We start from the raw sequence: 23694 nt of genomic DNA on the forward strand, positions 1-23694 counted from the left end.
GGGCTTGGTCTGTGCTATCTGTTGACTCATCCACCGCAAGTGAAAGGCAGGGTGCATCTTTGATATCATCAGTTAACTGGTTTACTAAGTCATGGGCAAGTACCTCTGTCCTCCTGGTTAATGTGTCATGGGACAGTGGAATTTTCTTAAATTTTTCTGACATCTCCTGTCTCTCTTTTCCCTCAAACAAAGCATCTGCTATCTCCACTAAACACTCCTTAACTATCTCTGCATCAGTGAATGGCTTCTTGTTTTTGCCTAGTACCCAGGCCACACGGAAAGATGCTTCTGTAGCTCTGTCTTGCTGTGTCACAGCTCTCACAAGCAACTTATTTGTTGATTCATATGAAGTATTAAGCTGTCGTAGTTTTGCTGTCCGTACCTCTGTATTTTGTGGATATTGTCGTTCAAAATGACCGTGTTTTGTTTCATAATGCCGTTTGACGTTTCCACTCTTCACAACTTCAACTGTTTCGTTACAAATCAAACAGAATGGCTTCGTGCTGGATTGGGGCAAAATGAACGCATACCTCTCTGTCCAATCATCTTTGAAAACTCTATTTTCTTGGTCAACTTTTCTTTTCCTGGACAATGACATCCTCCACACCCATTCAAACGCGTATATTACTGAGGTGAAGTGTCGCGTCGCGCAACTCGCGCCCAATTACGTCAAACGTTTACACTCACTGGATGCCATGGCAACTGAATCACGGAAAACTTTCAATATATCGCCTTCGCTTTAATTGCGGAAAATCTCCAAAAATACATAAAACACTAAACAAATGATTTTGACATGCGTTTAATAAAGTAGGAAATCCAGACTTTTAATCCCTAACACACAATTACTGCTTAATCCCTAACACACAATTACTGCTGTTGAAATATGAAATGGAGGCGGGTCCGGATTGAATTCTCTCCGGGTCCGGTGTCCTGACATTTTATCCTACCCTGTCAGATTTTCCTACCCGGGTTTACTGCGCACGCGCACATCAATATCGCGTCCTTAGTCTCATGCTAAACAACGATATTTAATGTATCCGCATTACTGTAAGGGTAGGTTTAGGGTTGGGGTAGGTGTAGACTTTAATAAAAACGCAATCTAATTGGTAGGAACTAATATTTATTGTTGGTTTCCTGTAACTGTATCCCTTCTAGCTACAACCGCGAATATAACACATAATTACTGTATTTGTAGTACTGTAAGGGTATGATTAGGGTTGTGGTAGGTGTAGACATTAATAAATCATAACTTTACAGTAGCATTTTTCGTTGTACCCACTGTTTTAGTGGGAGGTAGGAAAATCTGACAGCGTAGGACAAATCGACAGAACACCGGATCCGGACCGGAGTCCGGACTTTGAGAAGTGCTGATTTAGGGCCTTATAGGTAAGTAATGATAATTTGTAACTGATACGGAACTTAATAGGTAGCCAGTGCAGAGACTGTAAAATTGGGGTAATATGATCATATTTTCTTGACCTGGTAAGGACTCTAGCTGCTGCATTTTGGACTACCTGTAGCTTGTTTATTGACGAAGCAGGACAACCACCTAGAAGTGCATTACAATAGTCCAGTCTAGAGGTCATGAATGCATGAACTAGCTTTTCTGCATCAGAAACAGATAACATGTTTCATAGCTTGGCAATGTTTCTAAGATGGAAGAATGCAGTTTTTGTAACATTGGAAATATGATTTTCAAAAGACAAATTGCTGTCTAATATAACACCCAGATTTCTGACTGTAGAGGAAGTAACAGTACATCCGTCTAGTTGCAGATTGTAATCTACAAGATTATGTGTAGTGTTTTTGGTCCAATAATTAATATGTCGATTTTATCTGAATTTAATAAGAGAAAATTATTGGTCATCCAATCTTTTACATTTTTAACACACTCTGTTAGCTTAGATAATTTAGAAGTTTCATCTGGTCTCGTTGAGATATATAGCTGATTATCATCAGCATAACAGTGGAAGCTAATTCCGTATTTTCTAATAATATTACCAAGCGGCAACATGTAAATGGAAAATAGAAGGGGACCTAGGACGGATCCTTGTGGCACTCCATATTTTACTGATGATAAATGAGATGACTCCCCATTTAAGTAAACAAAATGGTAGCGATCGGACAGGTAGGATCTAAACCATCTTAGAGCCTGCCCTTGAATACCTGTATAGTTTTGTAATCGATCTATGAGTATATCATGATCTATGGTGTCGAATGCAGCACTAAGATCAAGTAAGACTAGAAATGAGATGCAGCCTTGGTCTGACGCAAGGAGCAGGTCATTTGTAATTTTAACAAGTGCAGTTTCTGTGCTATGGTGGGGCTTAAAACCTGACTGAAATTCTTCATACAGATCATTTTTATGTAGGAAGGTGCTCAATTGAGCAGACACAACTTTCTCTAAAATTTTAGACATAAATGGAAGATTTGAAATAGGCCTATAATTTCCCAGTACACTAGGATCTAGTTTTGGTTTCTTAATAAGAGGCTTGATAACCGCCAGCTTGAATGGTTTTGGGACGTGTCCTAAAGATAACGACGAGTTAATGATATTGAGAAGCGGTTCTTCGGCTACAGGTAACAGCTCTTTCAGTAATTTAGTGGGTACAGGATCTAATAAACATGTTGTTGGTTTAGATACAGTGATAAGTTTGTTTAGCTCTTCCTGTCCTATGGTTGTAAAGCACTGCAGTTTATCTTTGGGTGCGATGCATGAAACTGAAGTATTAGACGCTGTAGAATCTACATTCGCTATTGTATTTCTAATGTTATCTATTTTATCAGTGAAGAAATTCATAAGGTCATTACTATTTAACGTTGGTGGAATATTTGAATCAGGTGGCGTCTGGTAATTTGTCAACTTAGCCAAATAAAAGCCTTGGATTGTTTTGGTTATTTTCAATGAGTTTGTGTATATGCTCTGCCCTAGCAGTTTTTAGAGCCTGTCTATAGCTGGCCATACTGTTTTTCCATGCAATCCTAAAAACTTCTAAGTTAGTTTTTTCTCCATTTCCAGTTCAAGACTACGAGTTAATTTCTTGAGAGAGTGAGTATTACTGTTATACCATGGTACAGTACGGTTTTCTCTAACTTTTTTCAATTTGATCGGGGCAACAGCTTCTAATGTATTAGAGAAAATAGAGCCCATGTTGTCAGTAATTTCGTCTAATTCATGTGTATTTTTGGGTACAAATAGCAGTTGAGATAGATCAGGCAGGTTATTTGCGAATCTTTCTTTGGTGGCTGGAACAATAGTTCTGCCCAGACGGTAACACTGAGACATATAGTTAATATCAGTTATACGCAGCATGCACAATACAAGGAAATGGTCTGAAATATCATCACTTTGAGGTACAATATCTATAGCAGTAAGATCGATTCCATGCGATATAATTAAATCTAGTGAATGATTAAAACGATGAGTGGGCCCGGTGACATTTTGCTTGGCTCCAAAGGAGTTTATTAGGTCAGTAATCGCAAGTCCTAATGTATCATTTGCATTATCAACGTGAATATTAAAATCTCCCATGATTAGCGCCTTATAAACTGTAACTAGAAGGTCTGAGAGGAAATCTGCAAATTCTTTTAGGAATTCTGTATAAGGACCTGGTGGTCTATACACAGTAGCCAGAGCAAGAGATACATTAGATTTCTTTTGCATGTCTGACAAATTATCATTAGGATTGCAATGTAGGGTTATATGTACTTTATGAGCAGCAGCAACATAAGCAGCAATATCACATCATACTACTTTAAATTACAAAGCCAAGTCAATGATGGCGTTCAGTGATCTGGTAGTGTGAGTGAAAGTGATGTGACATTCAGCCAAGTATGGTGACCCATACTCAGAATTTGTGCTCTGCATTTAACCCATCCGAAGTGCACACACACAGAGCAGTGAGAACACACACACACACACACACACTGTGAACACACACCCGGAGCAGTGGGCAGCCATTTACGTTGCGGCGCCCGGGGAGCAGTTGGGGGTTCGATGCCTTGCTCAAGGGCACCTAAGTCGTTGTATTGAAGGTGGAGAGAGAACTCCCCCCACCTACAATTCCTGCTGGCCCAAGACTCGAACTCACAACCTTTTGATTGTGACTAGGATTTACACAAGCTCCAGTCTGGACCCAGAACACCTGAGAAGAGATGATGCTGACCCTCAGAGGACCCCAGATGATGCTGACCCTGAATCAACAAACAGAACTAACAATTATTGCTAAATGTGTGACTGAATCATGTAATAACTTAATTAATAATATTGATAGTTCATCGTCTAGCTGACTACGTCTTGTATTATTATTATTATTATTATTATTATTTTTATTTTTTCTAAAATCCTGTCGAATGTGCACAAACTACTAGCTACTACTAAATATTGTAGAAACATAATTTTCTGTAAAGTTGCTTTGTAACGATTTGTTTTGTAAAAAGCGCTATACAAATAAACTTGAATTGAATTGAATAATTTGTACATACTCTGCTTAATACTGTATATTATATAATCATAACTTCACTTACTCTGCACTTGTATGTATATAGAACACTATATTCTTGCACTTCTGCTTAGATGCTAATTGCATTTCATTAGCTCTGTACTAGTACTCTGCATAATGACAATAAAGTTGAATCTAATCTAATCTACTGTATTTTTGTAACGTCATCCTGCCCAGGGACTGCAGGGGCAAATTAGCTTTATAGCTAACTCTGGCACAACACTGTTGTTGTGCTGTCCCTGTACAAATAAACGAAAAAAAAAAAAAAAAAAAACCGGTTATTTTATTTGCACAGGGATTTGCTGGTTTTACAGCTGTAAAAAAAAAAAAAAAAAAAAAAAAAAAAAAAAAAACTATAATACAGAAATATTTTCCCCCTCTGACATTTAAATATGTACATTTATTATATGTCTGTTGTTGTTGATTTTGCGTTCTATCCTGAATGGATGTTATGATGTTAAATGTAAAAGACTTATTAAAAGTTGATCAACAGTAGTATTATGACAAATCATCTGCTGAACAGACATGAGTCTCAGACTCGAAGTCTCCGGATGTTTGTGCTTCAAGCTGCCCAAAACAACAGCTGTATCAAACACTGCACACGCGCTTCACTGATGCTCATTTCGTTAAATTCACTTCCAAACTGTTTCTGAAACACACGGAGGACAAGTTTAATCTTTCATCAACTTTTCCACTTAAACGAGGCAGTAAATGAACACGCGGCTTTGTTCCGAGGCTGATGCTCGCCTTGAGTTTGATCTGACCGGGGCAAAACGAGCATTTCCTCTCCTCGGATTTTAATGTCCAAAGAAAGCCTAGAACCTCTGCTTGGTGTTCACTTTGTTTCTAATGTACCAAACTATTTTAGCACTCGAGTTTTGTCCTTAAATGTAGAAGAAGAAAACACAAGCGCGAGCGGCTCGCGGAAGCGCGCAGACACAGAGAGGGCGGGTTGAGTCTGTAAGGTTCTCATGTGTTAAACAAGAGCGCGGCGCTGGTCATCTGCTGCTCATTGCTTAAACTAGACAGCGTTTGATTTTGTTGATTTCCCTAAATACTCTACAAGCAGAGAGAGATGGCAGAAACCGCCCCAGCTGCAGCCGCCCCGCCGGCCAAAGCGCCCAAGAAGAAGTCCGCCGCTAAAGCCAAGAAAGCAGGTCCGGCCGTCGGTGATCTGATCGTTAAAGCCGTGTCCGCATCCAAGGAGAGGAGCGGCGTGTCTCTCGCTGCTCTGAAGAAAGCTCTGGCCGCCGGCGGCTACGACGTGGAGAAGAAAAACTCCCGCATCAAGCTCGCCATCAAGAGCCTGGTGACTAAAGGCATCCTGCTGCAGGTCAAAGGAACCGGCGCCTCCGGATCCTTCAAGATCAGCAAGAAGGAGACCGAGACCAAGAAGAAGCCGGCGAAGAAAGCGGCCCCTAAAGCCAAGAAGCCCGCGGCCAAGAAACCCGCTGCTGCCAAGAAGCCCAAGAGCGCAGCGGCAAAGAAGCCCGCCGCTAAGAAATCGCCCAAGAAGGCCAAGAAACCCGCTGCCGCCGCCAAGAAGGCCACGAAGAGCCCCAAGAAGGCGAAGAAGCCCGCGGCGCCCAAGAAAGCAGCCAAGAGCCCCAAAAAGACCAAGGCCGCCAAACCCAAGACAGCGAAGCCTAAAGCTGCCAAGCCTAAAAAGGCAGCTCCCAAGAAGAAGTAAAAACCTGCTGTTTTATTCCCCAACGGCTCTTTTCAGAGCCACCCACAAACTCGAAAGAAAGAGCTAATTATATGTTGAATTAAGGTTAGGTTAAGAAATCTAACTAACTTAACTTAATTAGCAAAGTAAATAAAACTGCAGATACAACATGACAATCCCATCATCAAGTCATTCTCCATCTCTGTAAACTTCAGGCAACACAATAAACGGAAAAGAACAAATACACGTTACACACAGCAGCAGAGATTAAAGAGCTTCAGAATCGTTCTGTAGAACACAGTCATTACTGATCTCCCACTAAATCAACACCGGTCTACTACAAATACTACTTGATGTCCTTCATAGTACTAAATCATTTGTGTGTGTGTGTGTCCTTGTTCTCTTTTCCACGAAAACCTCAAGAGAATCTGAATCCAAACTAATGATTGAACCAATCTTTCCGATCATGTTATTAATCCTGTTTTTATCATCCACAGTGATACCAGCTCCCCAGCAGAGCTCTGCATAGAACAGAAGAGGCTTTAATGACACAGCAATTGAACTTCCTCAAAAATAATAATCCTGACCGCGGTTCCTTTTAAAGACAACCTCAATGTACTTTCTCCAGTGTAATTTACCGTCCAACAGGACAACGATAAAGTTAATAAGAATGGACTATTTCTTTCTTCTGACCATGGATTGTCAGCTGTATTACTGCTTCCTTATGTCTTCATAAATTAATAATCATATCCTGAACTCTTCTTCGCAAAATAAATAAATCATCTCTTCTATTGTTCATGTCATTGTTTAGTTTGATTAGATCCACAAGTTCATCAGAAATATTTTGTAGACAACAAGATATGAGTATGCCTGAAATCAGAAGAATACAGTGCAAATAAACAAAACAAATTAGAAGAGGATCTGAGTTTACCTTGACTCACAAAGTTGTACATCTTGACTGTGTATCTAGAAGAAGAAAAAACCACAAAGTAATCCACAGATAATAAGGTTTTTTTTTTTTTTTTTTTTAAGAAACAGGGACAGCGCAAGAGCTAATTTTCACCCGTAATCCCTGGGCAGGCTGATGTTAAGCTACAATATATAAAACATACATGAGTAATAAGATTTACACTTGCCAAAAAAATAAATAAAATAACAATTGTACTAAAATTCATGTTCACACCTTTCATATACTTAGAGCTTAGAACACACACTTACACATATCTGGTTACATTTGGGGACAATTTTGATTGGATAAAAGCCATTTCTTTGCTTGGCGTGTGAAGGTGTAAAAATGTGTGCTTTTTTTTTTAGTTAACACCTTGTATTGATCATTGATCTAAATTTAATAAGATTTAAAATATGGATCAATGCTCTTTGCCTTGACAATTAATTTGAATTACTTTAGCACACGTTTAGCTTTACTTGAAGGTTCTCTCGGAAGTTGCACAATCCGCGCGCCGGCTGTGGAGGCGTGGCTTCGGAGGTCGGTGTTGGAGGGAAGTTCAGTGATTGGTTTGAAATCTTACAGACTCCAAACCAATGAGCGACTCGCACGCTCTTTTAAATACTGTAGAGCGGGGTTCACGTTATCACTGTTTCTGCATTTCATTTCGAACGTAGAGATATCTTACTCTCGACAATGAGCGGAAGAGGTAAAACCGGCGGCAAAGCGAGAGCGAAGGCCAAGACTCGCTCCTCCAGAGCAGGGCTGCAGTTCCCCGTCGGTCGTGTTCACAGACTTCTCCGCAAGGGGAACTACGCCGAGCGCGTCGGTGCCGGAGCTCCCGTCTATCTGGCGGCTGTGCTCGAGTATCTGACCGCTGAGATCCTGGAGTTGGCTGGAAACGCCGCGAGAGACAACAAGAAGACCCGCATCATTCCCCGTCACCTGCAGCTGGCGGTGCGCAATGACGAGGAGCTCAACAAACTCCTGGGTCGAGTGACCATCGCACAGGGCGGCGTGCTGCCCAACATCCAGGCCGTGCTGCTGCCCAAGAAGACCGAGAAACCCGCCAAAGCCAAGTAGACCCATTCTACTCGGTTTCTGAAACGCAAAGGCTCTTTTAAGAGCCACCCATTTTATCCCCTACAGAGCGCTTTTCTGATTGAATATGTATTCTTAAATGTACGCAACCTAATATGCACCGCATCAACAGAATTAGAGATCGTTTTGCTAGAAGTACAATTTTAACATGCATAATAGCCACTCAGCGGCGACTTAGACTACTTATGGCGGAAGGGTAGGCAAAAAAAAAAAACATTTGATATGGTTACATATATTCATACACGCATACATACTTCCTCGAGAGCAAGGAAGGGGGGGGGATGAGGTAAGAAAAATACACACACCAAGATCAGTAAGTTTGTGTTGAACATTTAACTGTAGAGAGTATGTTGTGAGGGAGAAATTCAAGTAATCCATTATATCCATATTTACACCATATATTAACTGATAGTAACGAGACCTATCAAGTATTTATCAAACATGAGGTATATATGGTCTTAGAGACATGGGAAACAATGGGCTAAAGGGTATAAAAAGAGACGTGTGCTCACTTGTTTTTGTGACGCACACGGCGGAGCTCACTGCTGTACTGTCTGACCATTTTATTATTGCAACAACCCTGTATTTGACCGTTTTTTTTAAGAAAAAAAATATATAACGATTCTTACTTTTTTTTTTTTTTTCTCTTTATTTATTTCCTCTCTCTCTCGAGCTTGTACTTGTTTGGACAAAGCCTAAAACGTCTACTCCAAGCACTTCCTGTGTCTGTTTGCCTCTTTAAGTAGAATCGCTTTATGTTCCCCCCCCAACTGGGAGAAGAAAAATGTCTTGGAACCTCTTTGGATAAAAGCGTCTGTAAAATGGATAAATGTAAAAGTAGTATAAAGTATTTGGTCCATAAAGCAATAAACGGAACAAAGCATTTTGAGCGGGAAACACAGTTCGCCGTTTGAAAACAGTATATGCGCCGTCATTGGCTAGCAGTCCTGTGCAGACGTCACACATCAGCCAATCACAAGCTTCTGGATCTTGACGCCACCCTAAAAAGCTTTAAAAGCAGCTGTGTTCCGCTCGCGGTTATACTCGTAAGTGATTAGACTGCAGCGATGGCAAGAACCAAGCAGACCGCTCGTAAATCCACCGGTGGTAAAGCCCCGAGGAAGCAGCTCGCTACTAAAGCCGCCCGGAAGAGCGCCCCAGCCACCGGCGGCGTCAAGAAGCCCCACCGTTACAGGCCCGGGACCGTGGCTCTCCGAGAGATCCGCCGCTATCAGAAGTCCACCGAGCTGCTGATCCGCAAACTGCCTTTCCAGCGTCTGGTGCGAGAGATCGCTCAGGATTTCAAGACGGACCTGCGCTTCCAGAGCTCCGCTGTCATGGCCCTGCAGGAGTCCAGCGAGGCTTACCTGGTCGGTCTGTTCGAGGACACCAACCTGTGCGCCATCCACGCCAAGAGGGTCACCATCATGCCCAAAGACATCCAGCTGGCCCGCCGCATCCGCGGAGAGCGCGCTTAAACCCGCCGCTGCGTCAGCCGCGTCGCACCCCAAAGGCTCTTTTAAGAGCCACCCACATCACTCTCAATGAGACGGTTTCCGCTGGAACTGACTGTAAATCACTATAACATTGCACTTACGCTTTCAATGAATCTTTTCTGCTTGTTTGTTTATGAATCCCTAATTTAAGCAAGAAAGTACACATGCAAAGACATGACGTCCATGTGCGTTGGACACTTCTGCAGTTAAATGCTGTAATAGTGAAAATGCCTTATACTTAAGTTTGTGTGCAATACAGCCAAGTGCAATTATGTATAAGGTTAATATTAAGATATTATATATTGTCAAGTTGAATGTGCGACAAAACGTCTGTTGCATTGTTTAAGGTGAAAATACAAGTAATTTGGTTATCGTAGGTGTTTATTTAAAATAAATTGAGAACTACTGCTTTAATGTTTGATAGGACATCTGTAGCGCCATTTGGTGTGAGTTCGTGCCGCTCGATTATGAGTTAATCTGATTAAAAGCATCTCCCAGTTATGTCTGTAAATATTCTGCAGATAATGTCTTATACATCTTTGTCAAAGAAATCTTTTCAAACTTGGATTAAATCGATAGTTCAGGGTTTGAATTTAACCTCATTGTTTCCTGCTCCAACTAATGAAGGGGGGGGGGGGGCGTCATGTGACGCGCGCTGGTTTCAGTCAGGTCCTGTAAGCAGATATAAAAGTCCTGCCTATAGCATTCGTTTCTTATCCGTTTTCGTCGCTCGACTGAAACAGGAAACGACTTCATCATGTCTGGAAGAGGCAAAGGTGGTAAAGGACTCGGAAAAGGAGGCGCTAAGCGTCACCGTAAAGTTCTGCGCGATAACATCCAGGGAATCACCAAACCCGCCATTCGTCGTCTGGCTCGCCGCGGCGGAGTCAAGCGCATTTCCGGTCTGATCTACGAGGAGACCCGCGGTGTGCTGAAGGTGTTCCTGGAGAACGTTATCCGCGACGCCGTCACCTACACCGAGCACGCCAAGAGAAAGACCGTCACCGCCATGGACGTTGTGTACGCGCTCAAACGACAGGGACGCACCTTGTACGGCTTTGGAGGATAAAAGACGACAACCACAAACCCAACGGCTCTTTTAAGAGCCACCCACATTCTCGCATAAAGAGACTAAGTCGAAGAATTGTTTTCAGTGGGTCTTTCTAAAACCCTCAACGTGAGAAACGCTTAACGTGGTTTGATGTACTAATACAGTGATCTTAACAGATCTGCCTTCCTAAACCTATCTACTGATAAAGTACGTTGTCTACAAATAACACAAAAAATCCGAAGAGTCCGGAGCACGAATGCAACGCGTTCAACAATAAGGCTTAACGTGTTATTATTAAACGAGTTGCATTTACGTTCAGGGCCCAACTGATTTGTCTGAACGTAGTATATCTTATTAATATGATGTTTATCGAGTTTGATTTCTCTTCTTTTTTTTGTTTAATCGTTGGCGTTTTCTAATAACGGTTTTCTATGGGAGGAAAGCTTAATGTGTTATTAAACCTGTTGCATTCATATTCAGGGCTCATCTGTTTTTGATGGTATACTTTATTAGTATAATGTTTAGTGAGGTAGGTCTGTTAATATCACTGTCTTAGTACATTAAGCCACGTTAAGCGTTTATGACGTTAAGTGTTTTAGAATGTCACTTTTCAGTTTAATGTAGGATTGTGTAATTCATCATGAATTTAAGTATATCGAACGTCAAACTGTTATATACTTCCTCTGTTTATTTGTTTTGATTATCTGTGTTTTATCACCGTCTTCCTTCTGTGGAAGCTTCGGTCACCAAAACAAATTTCTCGTGTGTATGAACATACCGAGCAAAAATATATTTTTTCTTAGTTTTCAAAATTGGAGCTAGAATGTTGCGTATTGTTGTAGGAGGGATGGGAATCTTTCTTGTGTTTGGCATTTCCATTTGCTTGTTTAGTCTTCCTATTGATTTAAAGTGATTAATAAAGTAAAGAGAAAACAAAACATGGCATTGTTAAGTTTGAGAAGAAGTGAAATTGGCAGAATAGAGGAGGATAAAACGGTCTAATATTCAAAATTCTTTCAATGAGTTTATAAGGAGTTTTACAAATTACAGTTTAAGACTACGTGTGATATTTGACACGGATTTCATTCGACAGAATTACAACGAACAAAAAGAGCGGGAACTGAAACTAAGCGGGGTGTCGGTCAAAGACGGAGCGGTGGGTGGGGCTAAAACTACCGCCTTTTGATTGGCCCTCGTTCCAGTTCGTGATACTACCAATTGTCCAATCACACACGCGTTCATGGGTTAGACCAATAAAAACACGCCATCAGAAACGTCCCCGTCTCTCTGACAATTAGCATAGACCAGTCAATAAATGCCTCTGTCCCGCTCTCTCTCCTCATCGTCTCGTGAGGTTTTGATCTCCAGCAGCATCATGCCTGAACCAGCGAAGTCCGCGCCGAAGAAAGGCTCCAAGAAGGCCGTCACCAAGACCGCCGCGAAAGGAGGAAAGAAGCGCAGAAAGTCCAGGAAGGAGAGCTACGCCATCTACGTGTACAAAGTGCTGAAGCAGGTTCATCCCGACACCGGGATCTCTTCCAAGGCGATGGGCATCATGAACTCTTTCGTCAACGACATCTTCGAGCGCATCGCCGGTGAGTCGTCTCGTCTCGCTCACTACAACAAGCGCTCCACCATCACTTCCCGAGAGATCCAGACCGCCGTGCGTCTGCTGCTGCCCGGGGAGCTGGCCAAACACGCCGTGTCCGAGGGCACCAAGGCCGTCACCAAGTACACCAGCTCCAAGTAGAGCTCCGCTGCAGCTCCACACACAAAGGCTCTTTTAAGAGCCACACAACTTCTCACTGAAAGAGCTTCTAATGTTTGTAGGACGTACTGTAATATCTCTCATTTAAACTAGCTTAAGTTAGATGTGTTGAAGCGGCTTATTTATCACAGGTGGCCAGGGAAGGGCCAACATCCAGTCCGGGGTGGCACAGAATCTTCATTACTTTGCTTAAAAAAAATGTGTTCGACTATAATGTAGGCATAATGGGCTATTTTTAGTGCCTTAAACACAACTGAGTACAATTAATTTCTACTTTACTGAATTGAGATTGCAATTTGCAACTTAGATCAAGTAACACTGGGAGAATATGACACTTTTTTTTGTATTCCTCACCTCCAGGTATTTTAATAAAGGGGCTCACTTTAGCTTTATTGCTCATTCAGCTTCTCAAAACTCGTAAATGCTTGCCCTCCGACATTAATCATGGATGAGAAAAAGTGATGAAAATGTGAAAAAGGCCAGGATTTCATGACTTAGCTGTAGACATCTTCAAGACTAAAAGACTTTAAACAGCCCTTTAATCACAGAGCAGATAAATAAGTCAAAGCTTGTTCTTGTGTTATAGTTACTTGAATCTAGGCTGTCACGCTATATTTCACACACTGATTGGCCAAAAATATAACATTAGCTCTACTGAACACACACGTCTGCAAAACACACCCTAAGTCTTCAGTCCAGAAATAAGCTTTTCATATTTCATAGCAGTCGATTCTGTTCCCCTCTGGAATTCCTGTTTCCCCTCGGGTTGCATGGTCTGTGTAATAAACCCAACCAAATAGTTTGTCAAACATTGCCCCAAAGTAGCCTAAATTGTGCCGCATGCAAATACACCAAACACAACTGGATGTAAGGAAAGCAAAAAGGGACAAATCTCTTGCTACACCGCAGCATAGTAAAATGATTCTCACTCTACAGTTAATGTTCTGTTATTATTTTTCTTCATCTTGCAGTTGTTGCTTTGTTTTTGTCTTATGTCCGAGTTTTTGCAGTTTAATTTTTCCATTGCAAATTAGTGTAATCTGTCCGTGCTGTCCTACACTGACACATTTTTTCATAGTAAAGTGAGTATAATGATACACCAACACTTTATAATAACAAAAAGTCAGTGCTTGTCAAGAAACTATACTTAACTGACTTAAAGCAACTAGCGCATGGACAATGACCTGTTTTCTAATTTGGGTTTATATAGGCATATTCCTTCAATTGGGCCTTAGAACCTCATTGCAGGTTATTTGTTTAGGTTTTAACAATAAAGCTATTTCAATAGATGGCAACTTAATCACATATCCTCAGAAAACAATGTAAAGTTTAGAAGAAAAGTGGCTGCTGGACAAAAAGAGGCCAGACAATTTTTATTTTACAATTAGAAAAAAGCAAGCTTGCCATTTCAGCGAGATTCTACTGGCCTGTAATGGGGGTGGACATTGATAAATGGTTAAAAAGCTACTGAATATTTTCCTTTTCAACACTGCTTGGAGACATATAAACTGATTATGTTAACAGCCAGAATTAATTTAGTGCGGAAAGTCACAAATGCATGTTCAGGACCAACAATTTAAATGAGTACATTTATTGACCATTACACAAAATAGCCTATGCTATTCTGACTGCATTCATTTATTTCACAGGTTTGGGGCAACAAAGATCATTCTTTCTGACCAAGGCACAGATTCTGTTTTATCAGGTTTATAGTTTATTGAATAATGTGCATATGGTTCTGATTTATACACAACTTTTATGGTTTATTGTATACTTATTCTAGTGTATGTTTTGCATACACACAAAGATTTCTTTAAGCTTTCAGTGCATACATAAATACAACAACAGCAAGGCATATACCGGTAATACAAAAATAGAAATAAATGAGCAGAAATGAATAAGTATAAGACAGTATAAAACAAAATAGCCAAAGCCTCAAGCATCACAACTGAAATCGGTAATAAATCAGATGAAAAAAAAGGAAATAATTTTCGAGTTGTAAAACCCCTCGTCTTAAAACAATTTTCAAGTTTAGGATTTAGGACGGTATTTTGAACCATTTGACTTGCCGTACATGCTCTCGCTTCTTGCGCTCGCTAGTTCTGATCGTACTCGGCAACTGAACTGAGATGATGACATCACTGAATCAAAGATGAACTGCCTTTAACTGTCATTTTGCATTATTGACACACTGTTTTCCTAATTATTAATGTTCAGTTGCTTTGAAGCAATCCTTTTTGTTAAAAGCGCTATATGAATAAAGGTGACTTGACTATGTTTGCGTAAAGGGAAACAGACATTTTGAGGGGAACAGATAGACTGCTGCTGCACCGGCGGTTCCCTCTCGAGGCGGTAACTCAAGATTACGTCAGCTAAGACGTATATGGGAACTCTTCCCTTCTCCACTTTCACTGAAATCTTATTGGCTAACGCCAGCTGGGGACAGCTGGCCAATTGACGCGAAGCATGCAAATACTGGCGGGTAAGCGTGCAGTATAAAATGCATGGGCGCGAAAATTACGTCAGAATCTCTTTCTTCACGCTAGAAGTCTTATCTAAGTCATCGTGGAAGTTGCAATAGAGGACTACTCACCCTGTTTTTCCTCTCAGCATCCGATGGCTGCTAATGCTAGATTCGGACCTTCACCAGTTCTGTGTGACCTGCCTGGGATTCTCACACGGACCACACTTGCGCCCACTGTACCGAGCTGCCAGTGCGCGCCCTCAGAGCCAGAGTGGCTCGGAGGACGGCGGGAATGAGGCCCACTGCTGCCAGCGAGCCCCTGGTGGGCCCTCCCCCGCCCGAAGACGAGTTTGACGTCGGCGTGGTGGACTATAGCTTCCGCGAACTCCTCTTCGGAGCTGGCGAGGAGAACGACTCCATGTCGCTTCGACGTCGAAAAAGGTTTGGGCCTCTCAGTGGGACCGCCCCGACCAAGAGAGCCCTGAGACCTCCAGGAGAAGCTCGTCAGGGTCTTCGGAAAGGTCGTCACGGAGCTGAGTCTCGCTTGCAACGCACCTGATGAGCCTGTGATGGGTAACTAGACTCGTGGCTCCTCCAGTCGAGCTGCTACCAGACGGCATTTAGGCATGCAAGAGCTCGTGGTGAAATCGTGGGCTGCACCCCAATCGGCGCGCACCCACTCTGCTACGAAGGCCATATCACGCCTGTGCCCGTCTCCCTCTGCTTTTGGTTTCGGACCACAGTCTAGAAAGAGCGAGTGCAGCTTCTGCTCTTCATGCCAGGGCAATACTCTAGGTGTTTCAGGCAAACGGCGGCACAGTAGCGCTGACGTCATCAGGATCTGCACGCGGCAACTGATCTCGCGCTGATTGCTACTAAGCGCTCTGCTCATCTGTTTCATGGAGCTCATGGTCATCTTTACAGGCACCTATGGCTTACCCTAGCTGTCCTGAAAGACGCGGACCGTAGGCTGCTCCCAAACGTTCCAGTTGCTCCCTCCGGCCTCTTTGGTGACGTCATGGAGCTATTCTCAGAGACGCAGAAAGCGCGCCAAGGTATGAGCCATGTGATACCCCGTCGCTCACCCCAGTCTTCTTCTGCGAGATTCTTATGCACCTGGCCAGGCTCTAAAACCAGCTAAAATTACCCGCAGTGGCACCCCGCTCTGAACCGGACGCTCGTTTCTGCCGAAACCAGCAGTGGTAAGAGCCTGGAAGGCAATGTCAGGGTCAGTTGAGGACCCCGCGCCGCGAGAGAGCCACCGCGCCATACGAGCCGTCTCCCTGACGGTGAAAGAGTGAGTGAGCGGGAGGCCCCGCCCCCAAGCGCCATGTTCATATGCATCATGTCCCCCATTTCCTTCGATTGCTATGTCTGTTTGAATGCTGTTTGTGTGAGTTCCACAATAAAAGCAGGTATACAATCAGCGAAAGAGCTTTACTGCCTCTTACACTCATCTCTGTGTCACTCGCCCTGTCTCAGAACAGTGCAGAGCCACAACCCATGATTATACTGGCCTCGCGAGAGTGCCATCACCACATAAACACGGTGTCACCCTCAATGTTCAGATGCATCATGTCCCCCATGTTTCTTCGGGCGACGATTGCTATGTCTGTTTGAATGCTGTTTGTGTGAGTTCCACAATAAAAGCATGTTACAATCAACAAAAGAGCTTTACTTCCTCTTACACTCATCTCTGTGTCACTCGCCCTGTCTCAGAACAGTGCAGAGCCACAACCTATTATTATAATGGCCTCGCGAAGGAGCGAGAGTGCCAACACCACAAAGACACATGCATCATGTCCCCCACATCACTATGGGTGACGATTGCTATATGTGTTTAAATGATGTTTTTGTGAGTAAAAATTGTACTAAAGAAGCATATATACAAATTATTGCACCCAACGTTGTGTCACTCGCCTTGTCTCAAACAGCGCAGAGCCACAGTCCATGATTATAATGGCCTCAGGATGGCGCAAGAGTGTCACACCATTTCGCGACGCGCCCGCCCTCCCGCCAGTGCTTCCAGCCTCGCGGGGGCGGGGCCCTGATTAAAACAAGCCATCAGTGGCTGTAGAGGTAACGCGTCCGCCGTGTCATCTCATGGACGGTAAGAGGGCTATCCCGGGCGTTTCACCGTGGATACTGGGAATAATTCACGACGTATATTCTCTCCAATTCAAACGCAGACCTCCCCGCTTCAATGGCGTGGTCCCGTCACTGACTTTCCTGTTCTACGACAGGAAGTTCTCAGTCTGCTCGAGAGAGAGCGATAGAGCGAAATTTCCCCTCAGATCGAGCGGAATGCGCATGTTGAATTATTTGGACGATTGGCTGATTTTAGCCCACTCAAGAGATGTGCTATCAGTCACGTGGAAACAAAGCTTCGCCGTTTGGATACGCTGGGACTGCGTGTGAATATGCAGAAGAGCGTGTTTTTACGAGTCGGACTGTAACATATCTGGGAATATGTTTGGACTCGATGGCGATACAAGCCCATCTCTCTCTAGAGCATTTCATCGACTCTGCGCTGTTTCTGACTGGGCAGGTCGTTTGCACTGAGGGAATTTCAGAGGCTTCTGGGGCTGATGGCGGCGGCTTCTTCAGTGTGCCATCTGGGTCTGCTACATTGCGGCCGCTACAGTTTTGGCTGTAACTCGAGTTCCGCCGAGGGCGTGGTCTTCGGTCCACAAGCACTTACGGTCATTCACAGTTGCGTCAGCACTCTGAGACCGTGGAACAGCCCGGATATGTTCAGCCCAGGTGTTCTTTTCTCTGCGAACGCGAATCTAGGCTGGGGAGCAGTGCGTCTGGGCCTGTGGTCGGAGTCACAGAGAAGGTGACACATAAACCGTTTGGAATAATGGAAGCGGTGTCCTAATATCCCTGCAAGCCTTTCGGTCGAAATTGGAGCGGAAACATGTACTGATTCAAACCGACAACACGTCTGTGGTCTCGTACATAAATCGCCAGGGCGGCGTGCGCTCCAGAGCTCTATTCAAACAGGCAGCGAGTTTCCTGTTGTGGGCGGACCGACACTTAATCTCCATAGGAGCGTCGCACATCCCCGGTACTTTGAACCATGGAGTGAGCATGCTTTTGAGGAACGGGATTCCTCAAGGAGATGTTGGCTTCACCCAAGATCAGATCTAATGATTTGGGAGGGAGGAAGTGGATTTGTTTGCCACGAGCGAGAACACGTTTGCTATCTCACTGCCCCCCTGCTGGGAGATGCTCTGACATCGCGCTGGCCGGAAGCCAGGCTTACACATTCCCTCCTGTGAAGATTCTGCCTGTGTTGTGCAAAATCAGGGAGGAAAAAGCGTCAGTTATACTCGTGGCCCCGAACTGGCCGAATCAGCCTTGGTTTGCGGACCTGAGAGAGTTACTGATGGCTCCCCCATGGCGAATCCCCCTCAAGCAGGACCTGCTGTCTCAGGCGAATGGCACAATATAGCACCCCAGCCCCGAGCTGTGGAACCTTCATGTGTGGCCGCTGCGGGGACCCTAATGAGCGGGACTCTCTGCACTGACGAGTGCTAAACACACTTACTGAGACGCAAGCATCATCAAACATTCGCTGCTACGCGCAGAAGTGGTGAGTTTTCACAAAATGGTGCGAGAACATTTATATTGACCCGGGGACCTGTTCCGTGTCGGATGTTTTGCGCTTTCTACAGCACAGTTGGATAGCGGGAGTTTGAAACCATCCACGCTGAAGGTGTATGTGACCGCTATTGCCGCTTTTGTTCCCCGGTTACGGGTAAACGATCGGTAAGCACGCTCTGGTATTCAGTTTTCTCAGGGGAGCAAGGAGATTGTGTACTTCATGGCCGCCCTCCGTGCCGCTGTGGGATTTCGCTCTAGTTTTGAGGGCTCTATCTCTTACTACCGTTCGAGCCATTAGCTTCGATTGCGGTTAAGGAGCTTCCCTGAAGACTGCCTTGCCTCTTGCTCTCGCCTCAGCAAAGTGCCTTGGAGAATTTCGTGAGTGTTTGGTGAACGATATTGCATTGGTTTCGGGCCTGGCGACTGTAATGTCACTCTCCGGCCGAGACCGGGTTTCGTTTCGAAGTCACTCAATACACCGTTTTGTTTCCCTGCCCGCCTTATCTGTTGAGCCGTAGAGACTTTCTCACTGGATCGTGGACGCTATCAAATGCCAGGGGAAGGATTATCCCCTCAACATCAGAGCTCATTCTGCGAGGACATTATAAATGCTTCCTGATGGGCCTGGTCTAGAGGTATGTCTGTCCAGTATTTATGTTTTGCTGCTGGCTGGTCTTCCCAGAACACAATCGCCAGGTTTTACAAGCTGGATGTACCCTCTGTAGCGTCACATGTATTTTCGGTGAGTTAAGTTTTATTCATTAAAGCTGTTATAACCAGCTATACAGTAGTTACCATGGCTGCTAACTGCTAACTCTGTGTTATAGTTTAAATGGTTTATGCAGCCGTCACCGCAAACGCCGTCGACTCTGTTTAACTCTCATGCTTGAGTGCTTATTGCTGTGTCTGCCCTGGTTAGTGCAGATTTCGATATATTGCTTGAAGTTATGCATATTTTGTTAGGGTCGGAGCAGATGTCTCATTGGCCTAGTTCTGCCTATCAGATGCAAGCACTCTTAGCGACACGGCCATTGGCTAGAACTGTACTGCTTGTGTGAGCATGATTGACTCCGTTCAGGGCTAATCTTCACTGCTCTCACGGCGGGATTTTATACAGTTCCCATATACGTCTTAGCTGACGTAATGTTGAGTTACCGCCTCGAGAGGGAACGTCTCCGGTTACTATCGTAACCTCGGTTCCCTGAGAGGCGGGAACGAGACATTACGTTAGCCGCCGTGGTCGCTGTTTGATCAGCTGTGCTAGCGTTCAGTCGTGATTCTGACGTAATTTTCGCGCCCATGCATTTTATACTGCACGCTTACCCGCCAGTATTTGCATGCTTCGCGTCAATTGGCCAGCTGTCCCCAGCTGGCGTTAGCCAATAAGATTTCAGTGAAAGTGGAGAAGGGAAGAGTTCCCATATACGTCTTAGCTGACGTAATGTCTCGTTCCCGCCTCTCAGGGAACCGAGGTTACGATAGTAACCGGAGACGTTTTCTAACCTTCAATGATTAACTTAGTTTGCAGGCTACTAAACTAGCCAGTGCAGTGTAGTTCGACTTTAAGCTACTACTTAGTGCTAGATACATTTTTCCTACACATTCAGAAAGATCTACGATATAACTCAACATTGATTTACCATACATCTCTATCGACTGATTCCAGCGGTTTTGTCGTTGCTACTCTGAGTGTGACCGTCCTCCTGTGTTTCAGGGACCAGCAGCAGTAGGTGAAGCGCGCGCGCTCCTCTCATGGGTCACCTGACCTGCATGGCCAAACGTGCCCTGAGCAGAAATCAGCTCTTAAAAATGTAAAACTGTCCCTTAATCAGTGGATCAGCTGTCATCATTTGGAAACTTAGGTCTCTGCAGAGCAAAAGTAGGCGTTTATCACCAACCCCACCCCTAAACCTAACGTCACTATTACATCAACCAATCAGGTATCATGGTGTAAAATGAGCTTTCAGGGGTGGCCCCGGCCATTGGATACATCACAGGTGACCGGATGTGGTCTGATACTCTATATTTTGTGTCAGGTAAGGCTTAGAAACAAAGGTGAAGAAGAAGAAAAAACTATTTCCACAGAGACTGATCTATTTATATGAATATAATGTGTATTTTCTAGTGCTTTATAATGATTGTATAACGACTGTGTAATAAACGCATTGGCTTGAAATGAACGGGGCTATCAATTTTGTGGAAATCAAGTCTTTAGACAGGAGGGGCAATATTATTAGTCTTATTATTATAACCTCCTTCTCTCAGACAGAAAGCTGAAGATGGGTCGTCCAGCAGGACAGTGACCCGAAACATACCTCCAAGGGTCTCGAGAAGAAGCAGATGAAGGTCATAGAGGATCAGTGTCCAGACCTCAATACTGCAGAAGATCTGTGGACCTCAACAGATGTAGAGAGGATCTGTAAAGGTGACTCCGTGAGATCCCGGCTCGTCCCTAGGCTCTGTGTTTGAATATCAGGACACTGGTAATTTTTCAGCTGATCAGATACTGACTGCCCTATGTGTTGTGCAAGCGGTGTGATTAAACTACTCAAATCAGCGTTACTAGTGCTGTCTGATGCAACACCTTCACTCTTTCTGATTCAGTTGTGTGTACTCTAACAGGATTACGGGCAGAACAGAAATCAGGAGAACCAATATTAAGACAAAACCCGATTCAAACCCGTCAGTAGAGGAGTGACTTGTCTTCTCACTATATTGTGAAATCTTGTGTAACAGAAATGAATCAAACCAGACAAGTTAAAGAGTCGATCAGGGCTGTGTTTGAAACACGAGCCGAATTCCTCAGGAAGTCATAAAACATTCTGGACCACAAGTCCCAAGCAAGATGAGCAACTAACTTGTTCACACAACAGCTTTCAACATTAACACCACTAGAACAATTATTGACAATTTCAATTCAAAGGAGAGAAATTTGGTGTCAAATTGGTTGTTTGTAATGGAAATGCAACACTGGACATCCAACAGGAGATCAAGTTAAACATTTCCATTGACTTCCCCCCCACCCAGCAGAACCAGACTAAAATTCCTGGGGGGGGGGGGGGGGTGCTTTGAACCTCTGTCTTCACAGAAGTCTTTGTCAGAGAATGGCAAAGAAACTGTCTTTTGTACATATATGGACCAGGATTAAACCTCAAAAAGGACCTATAAATGAATCATTCCATCGCTTCACTCCATATTAATTTATGTGTAAACCACACATTTGACTATCATGTTATAATCACTTATTGTGTACGTCTTTTGATAACTATGGGATAGCTTAAGGATACATATTCATGTCTAGTATCGATGTCACCGAATCTGCTTGCTTGAATTAGTCCAGACAATCATTTATTCTTCACATGTATCATATTCTGGTTATAGGAATCATGTCCAAAATTAGACCCTGCAAGAGCGGGACAATTCGGACCACATGCTTGGTAAGATAAACATATGATTTACGATGCCCCCGAGCCAAGACAATATCTGATTGGTCAAGACAACATTTGAGGTGTGGCCAGCAGGCCACTTTAAATACTTAGGACATCGTAAAATCTTGCTTTTAGTTTTAGCTGTGCTTTTGCTATCAGTCATTCCAGCTTTTTAGTATGCTTTTAGTTTTGCTACTAGCCATGATTTTAGTCATCCCTGTTCTTTGAGCGCGGTTCCAGCGTGCGTCGGTCTGCAAGCCTGCTGCTACTTAGCCACGATGAGAAGAAACACAACTTAGTCTCGTCAAACTTTATTTATTTTCTTTTCCGTTTGTGAGTTTCTTGTTCTGAGTTAAGTTTGTAACGCCGCCTGACCTCGTCTGCACGTTCAACTTCAACCAGCCACACAACTGTACCTTCAGCCAACGCCCAACACGGGTTTCCCAAGACGTCACTTCAACAACTACTGAACTTCCAGCCAATCAGCGACAACTTTACACAGGCAGTGTACCTTCAGACATTCGTACTGGTGTATCTAATATAATTTTAACCTCACTGAGGAACTCAATGCGAGCGTTAATTAAGTGATAGATGGTTGTTCATGTCTATGCAATTTAACGTATTGCTGTAACTTGGGATTCCATATTTCCATTCTCTTAAAGGGGGGGGGGGGGGGGGGGGGGGTGAAATGCTCGTTTTCACTCAATATCCTGTTAATCTTGAGTACCTATAGAGTAGTACTGCATCCTTCATAACTCCAAAAAGTCTGTAGTTTTATTATATTCATAAGAGAAAGATAGTCTGTACCGATTTTTCCTGGAAAAACAGGAGCGCCTGGAGGCGTGACGTGTGGGCGGAGCTAAAGAATCACGAGCGCCAGTAGGCTTTTGCGTTGAGAGGATGTGGAAACTGTGACATTACCGTGAGGAAAAAACCATCATCCAAAACTAACCATGACTAACAGTCAGATTCAGCGTATATTTATGATCCAGAATCAGATCCAGAGGCTGAAACTGAATGAGAGCAGCAGCAGCAACGACTCGCTCCGAGCGTGGCTCGAACCAGGGTCTCCGATGGGAGGCGGACGCACTAACAAGGAGGCAGAGATATTTGAAGCAGTTTTACTCACCGCCTGCGGTTCCAACACACGATCGTGTGTTTTTCTTTGGGATTGCATAATCCTTAAGAAATAAACGATACGCAAATCCGTCGTCAAACTGGGCCTTGTTTGTAAAACAAGCATCTTTGAAATGCAGGGAACAAACACAAACACTTGCACAACTCCGTCGATGCTCTGTAAAAATAAACTCCATCCACTGGTCCCTTAATGCTGTTTTTTCTTTGGTAATCTGTGCAGGGTTGTCTTGCCCTGGCAACCAAAAACACACTCCCTTTGTGACTTTTGGCGACGCTCTCGCTCTGATCAGTGAAGTCTGTTGTGCTCTCAGTGCTCTGCTATATGGGAGCGCGCTCTTCTGGCAGAAGTGCCCTGGACCCATATAAGTAAATTCCGCTCCATCTAACGTCACACAGAGCCATACTCGAAAAAAAACTTTCCCAAACTTGTGACAAACCAGAAGGAGTATTTTTGGAACAGAAATACTCCTTCAAATGCACAACTTAATTTTTGAAACTTTGTCCATGTTTAGCATGGGAATCC

General features: G+C 43.7%; 5 protein-coding genes and 2 long non-coding RNA genes across 7 annotated transcripts in view; 6 read left to right on the forward strand and 1 right to left on the reverse strand.

Moving 5' to 3' along the window:
- The window catches only part of LOC128017682 (uncharacterized), a 181154-nt gene extending 179344 nt beyond the window's left edge, over positions 1-1810 (reverse strand). Inside the window, exon 1 of the long non-coding RNA XR_008184501.1 lies at positions 1515-1810. This is a non-coding gene — a long non-coding RNA (uncharacterized LOC128017682). The remainder of the gene's footprint in view (positions 1-1514) is intronic.
- The window catches only part of LOC128017679 (uncharacterized), a 141811-nt gene extending 137341 nt beyond the window's left edge, over positions 1-4470 (forward strand). Inside the window, exon 3 of the long non-coding RNA XR_008184498.1 lies at positions 4112-4470. This is a non-coding gene — a long non-coding RNA (uncharacterized LOC128017679). The remainder of the gene's footprint in view (positions 1-4111) is intronic.
- Positions 4471-5560: 1090 nt separating this feature from the next.
- On the forward strand, positions 5561-6997 carry LOC128017665 (histone H1-like). The gene has a single exon (XM_052603111.1). The coding sequence runs from the start codon at positions 5578-5580 to the stop codon at positions 6190-6192; it is 615 nt and encodes a 204-aa protein (XP_052459071.1). The 5' UTR covers positions 5561-5577; the 3' UTR covers positions 6193-6997.
- A 763-nt stretch (positions 6998-7760) lies between these two features.
- On the forward strand, positions 7761-8249 carry LOC128017635 (histone H2A-like). The gene has a single exon (XM_052603081.1). The coding sequence runs from the start codon at positions 7814-7816 to the stop codon at positions 8198-8200; it is 387 nt and encodes a 128-aa protein (XP_052459041.1). The 5' UTR covers positions 7761-7813; the 3' UTR covers positions 8201-8249.
- Positions 8250-9087: 838 nt separating this feature from the next.
- On the forward strand, positions 9088-9748 carry LOC128017619 (histone H3-like). The gene has a single exon (XM_052603064.1). The coding sequence runs from the start codon at positions 9286-9288 to the stop codon at positions 9694-9696; it is 411 nt and encodes a 136-aa protein (XP_052459024.1). The 5' UTR covers positions 9088-9285; the 3' UTR covers positions 9697-9748.
- Positions 9749-9875: 127 nt separating this feature from the next.
- Positions 9876-11703, forward strand: LOC128017660 (histone H4). The gene has a single exon (XM_052603106.1). It carries the CDS (start codon positions 10472-10474, stop codon positions 10781-10783), a length of 312 nt encoding a protein of 103 aa, XP_052459066.1. The 5' UTR covers positions 9876-10471; the 3' UTR covers positions 10784-11703.
- Positions 11704-12062: 359 nt separating this feature from the next.
- On the forward strand, positions 12063-12563 carry LOC128017613 (histone H2B-like). Its single transcript, XM_052603059.1, has one exon. It carries the CDS (start codon positions 12081-12083, stop codon positions 12513-12515), a length of 435 nt encoding a protein of 144 aa, XP_052459019.1. The 5' UTR covers positions 12063-12080; the 3' UTR covers positions 12516-12563.
- The last annotated feature ends 11131 nt before the right edge of the window (positions 12564-23694 follow it).

The sequence above is a fragment of the Carassius gibelio genome, chromosome A7 (genome assembly GCF_023724105.1).
Source record: "Carassius gibelio isolate Cgi1373 ecotype wild population from Czech Republic chromosome A7, carGib1.2-hapl.c, whole genome shotgun sequence".
NCBI lineage: Eukaryota > Metazoa > Chordata > Actinopteri > Cypriniformes > Cyprinidae > Carassius > Carassius gibelio.

What these genes read in the sequence shown, in the direction of transcription:
- LOC128017665 (XM_052603111.1), top strand. Translation starts at nt 5,578, where the DNA reads ATGGCAGAAACCGCCCCAGCTGCAGCCGCCCCGCCGGCCAAAGCGCCC.
- LOC128017635 (XM_052603081.1), top strand. Translation starts at nt 7,814, where the DNA reads ATGAGCGGAAGAGGTAAAACCGGCGGCAAAGCGAGAGCGAAGGCCAAG.
- LOC128017619 (XM_052603064.1), top strand. Translation starts at nt 9,286, where the DNA reads ATGGCAAGAACCAAGCAGACCGCTCGTAAATCCACCGGTGGTAAAGCC.
- LOC128017660 (XM_052603106.1), top strand. Translation starts at nt 10,472, where the DNA reads ATGTCTGGAAGAGGCAAAGGTGGTAAAGGACTCGGAAAAGGAGGCGCT.
- LOC128017613 (XM_052603059.1), top strand. Translation starts at nt 12,081, where the DNA reads ATGCCTCTGTCCCGCTCTCTCTCCTCATCGTCTCGTGAGGTTTTGATC.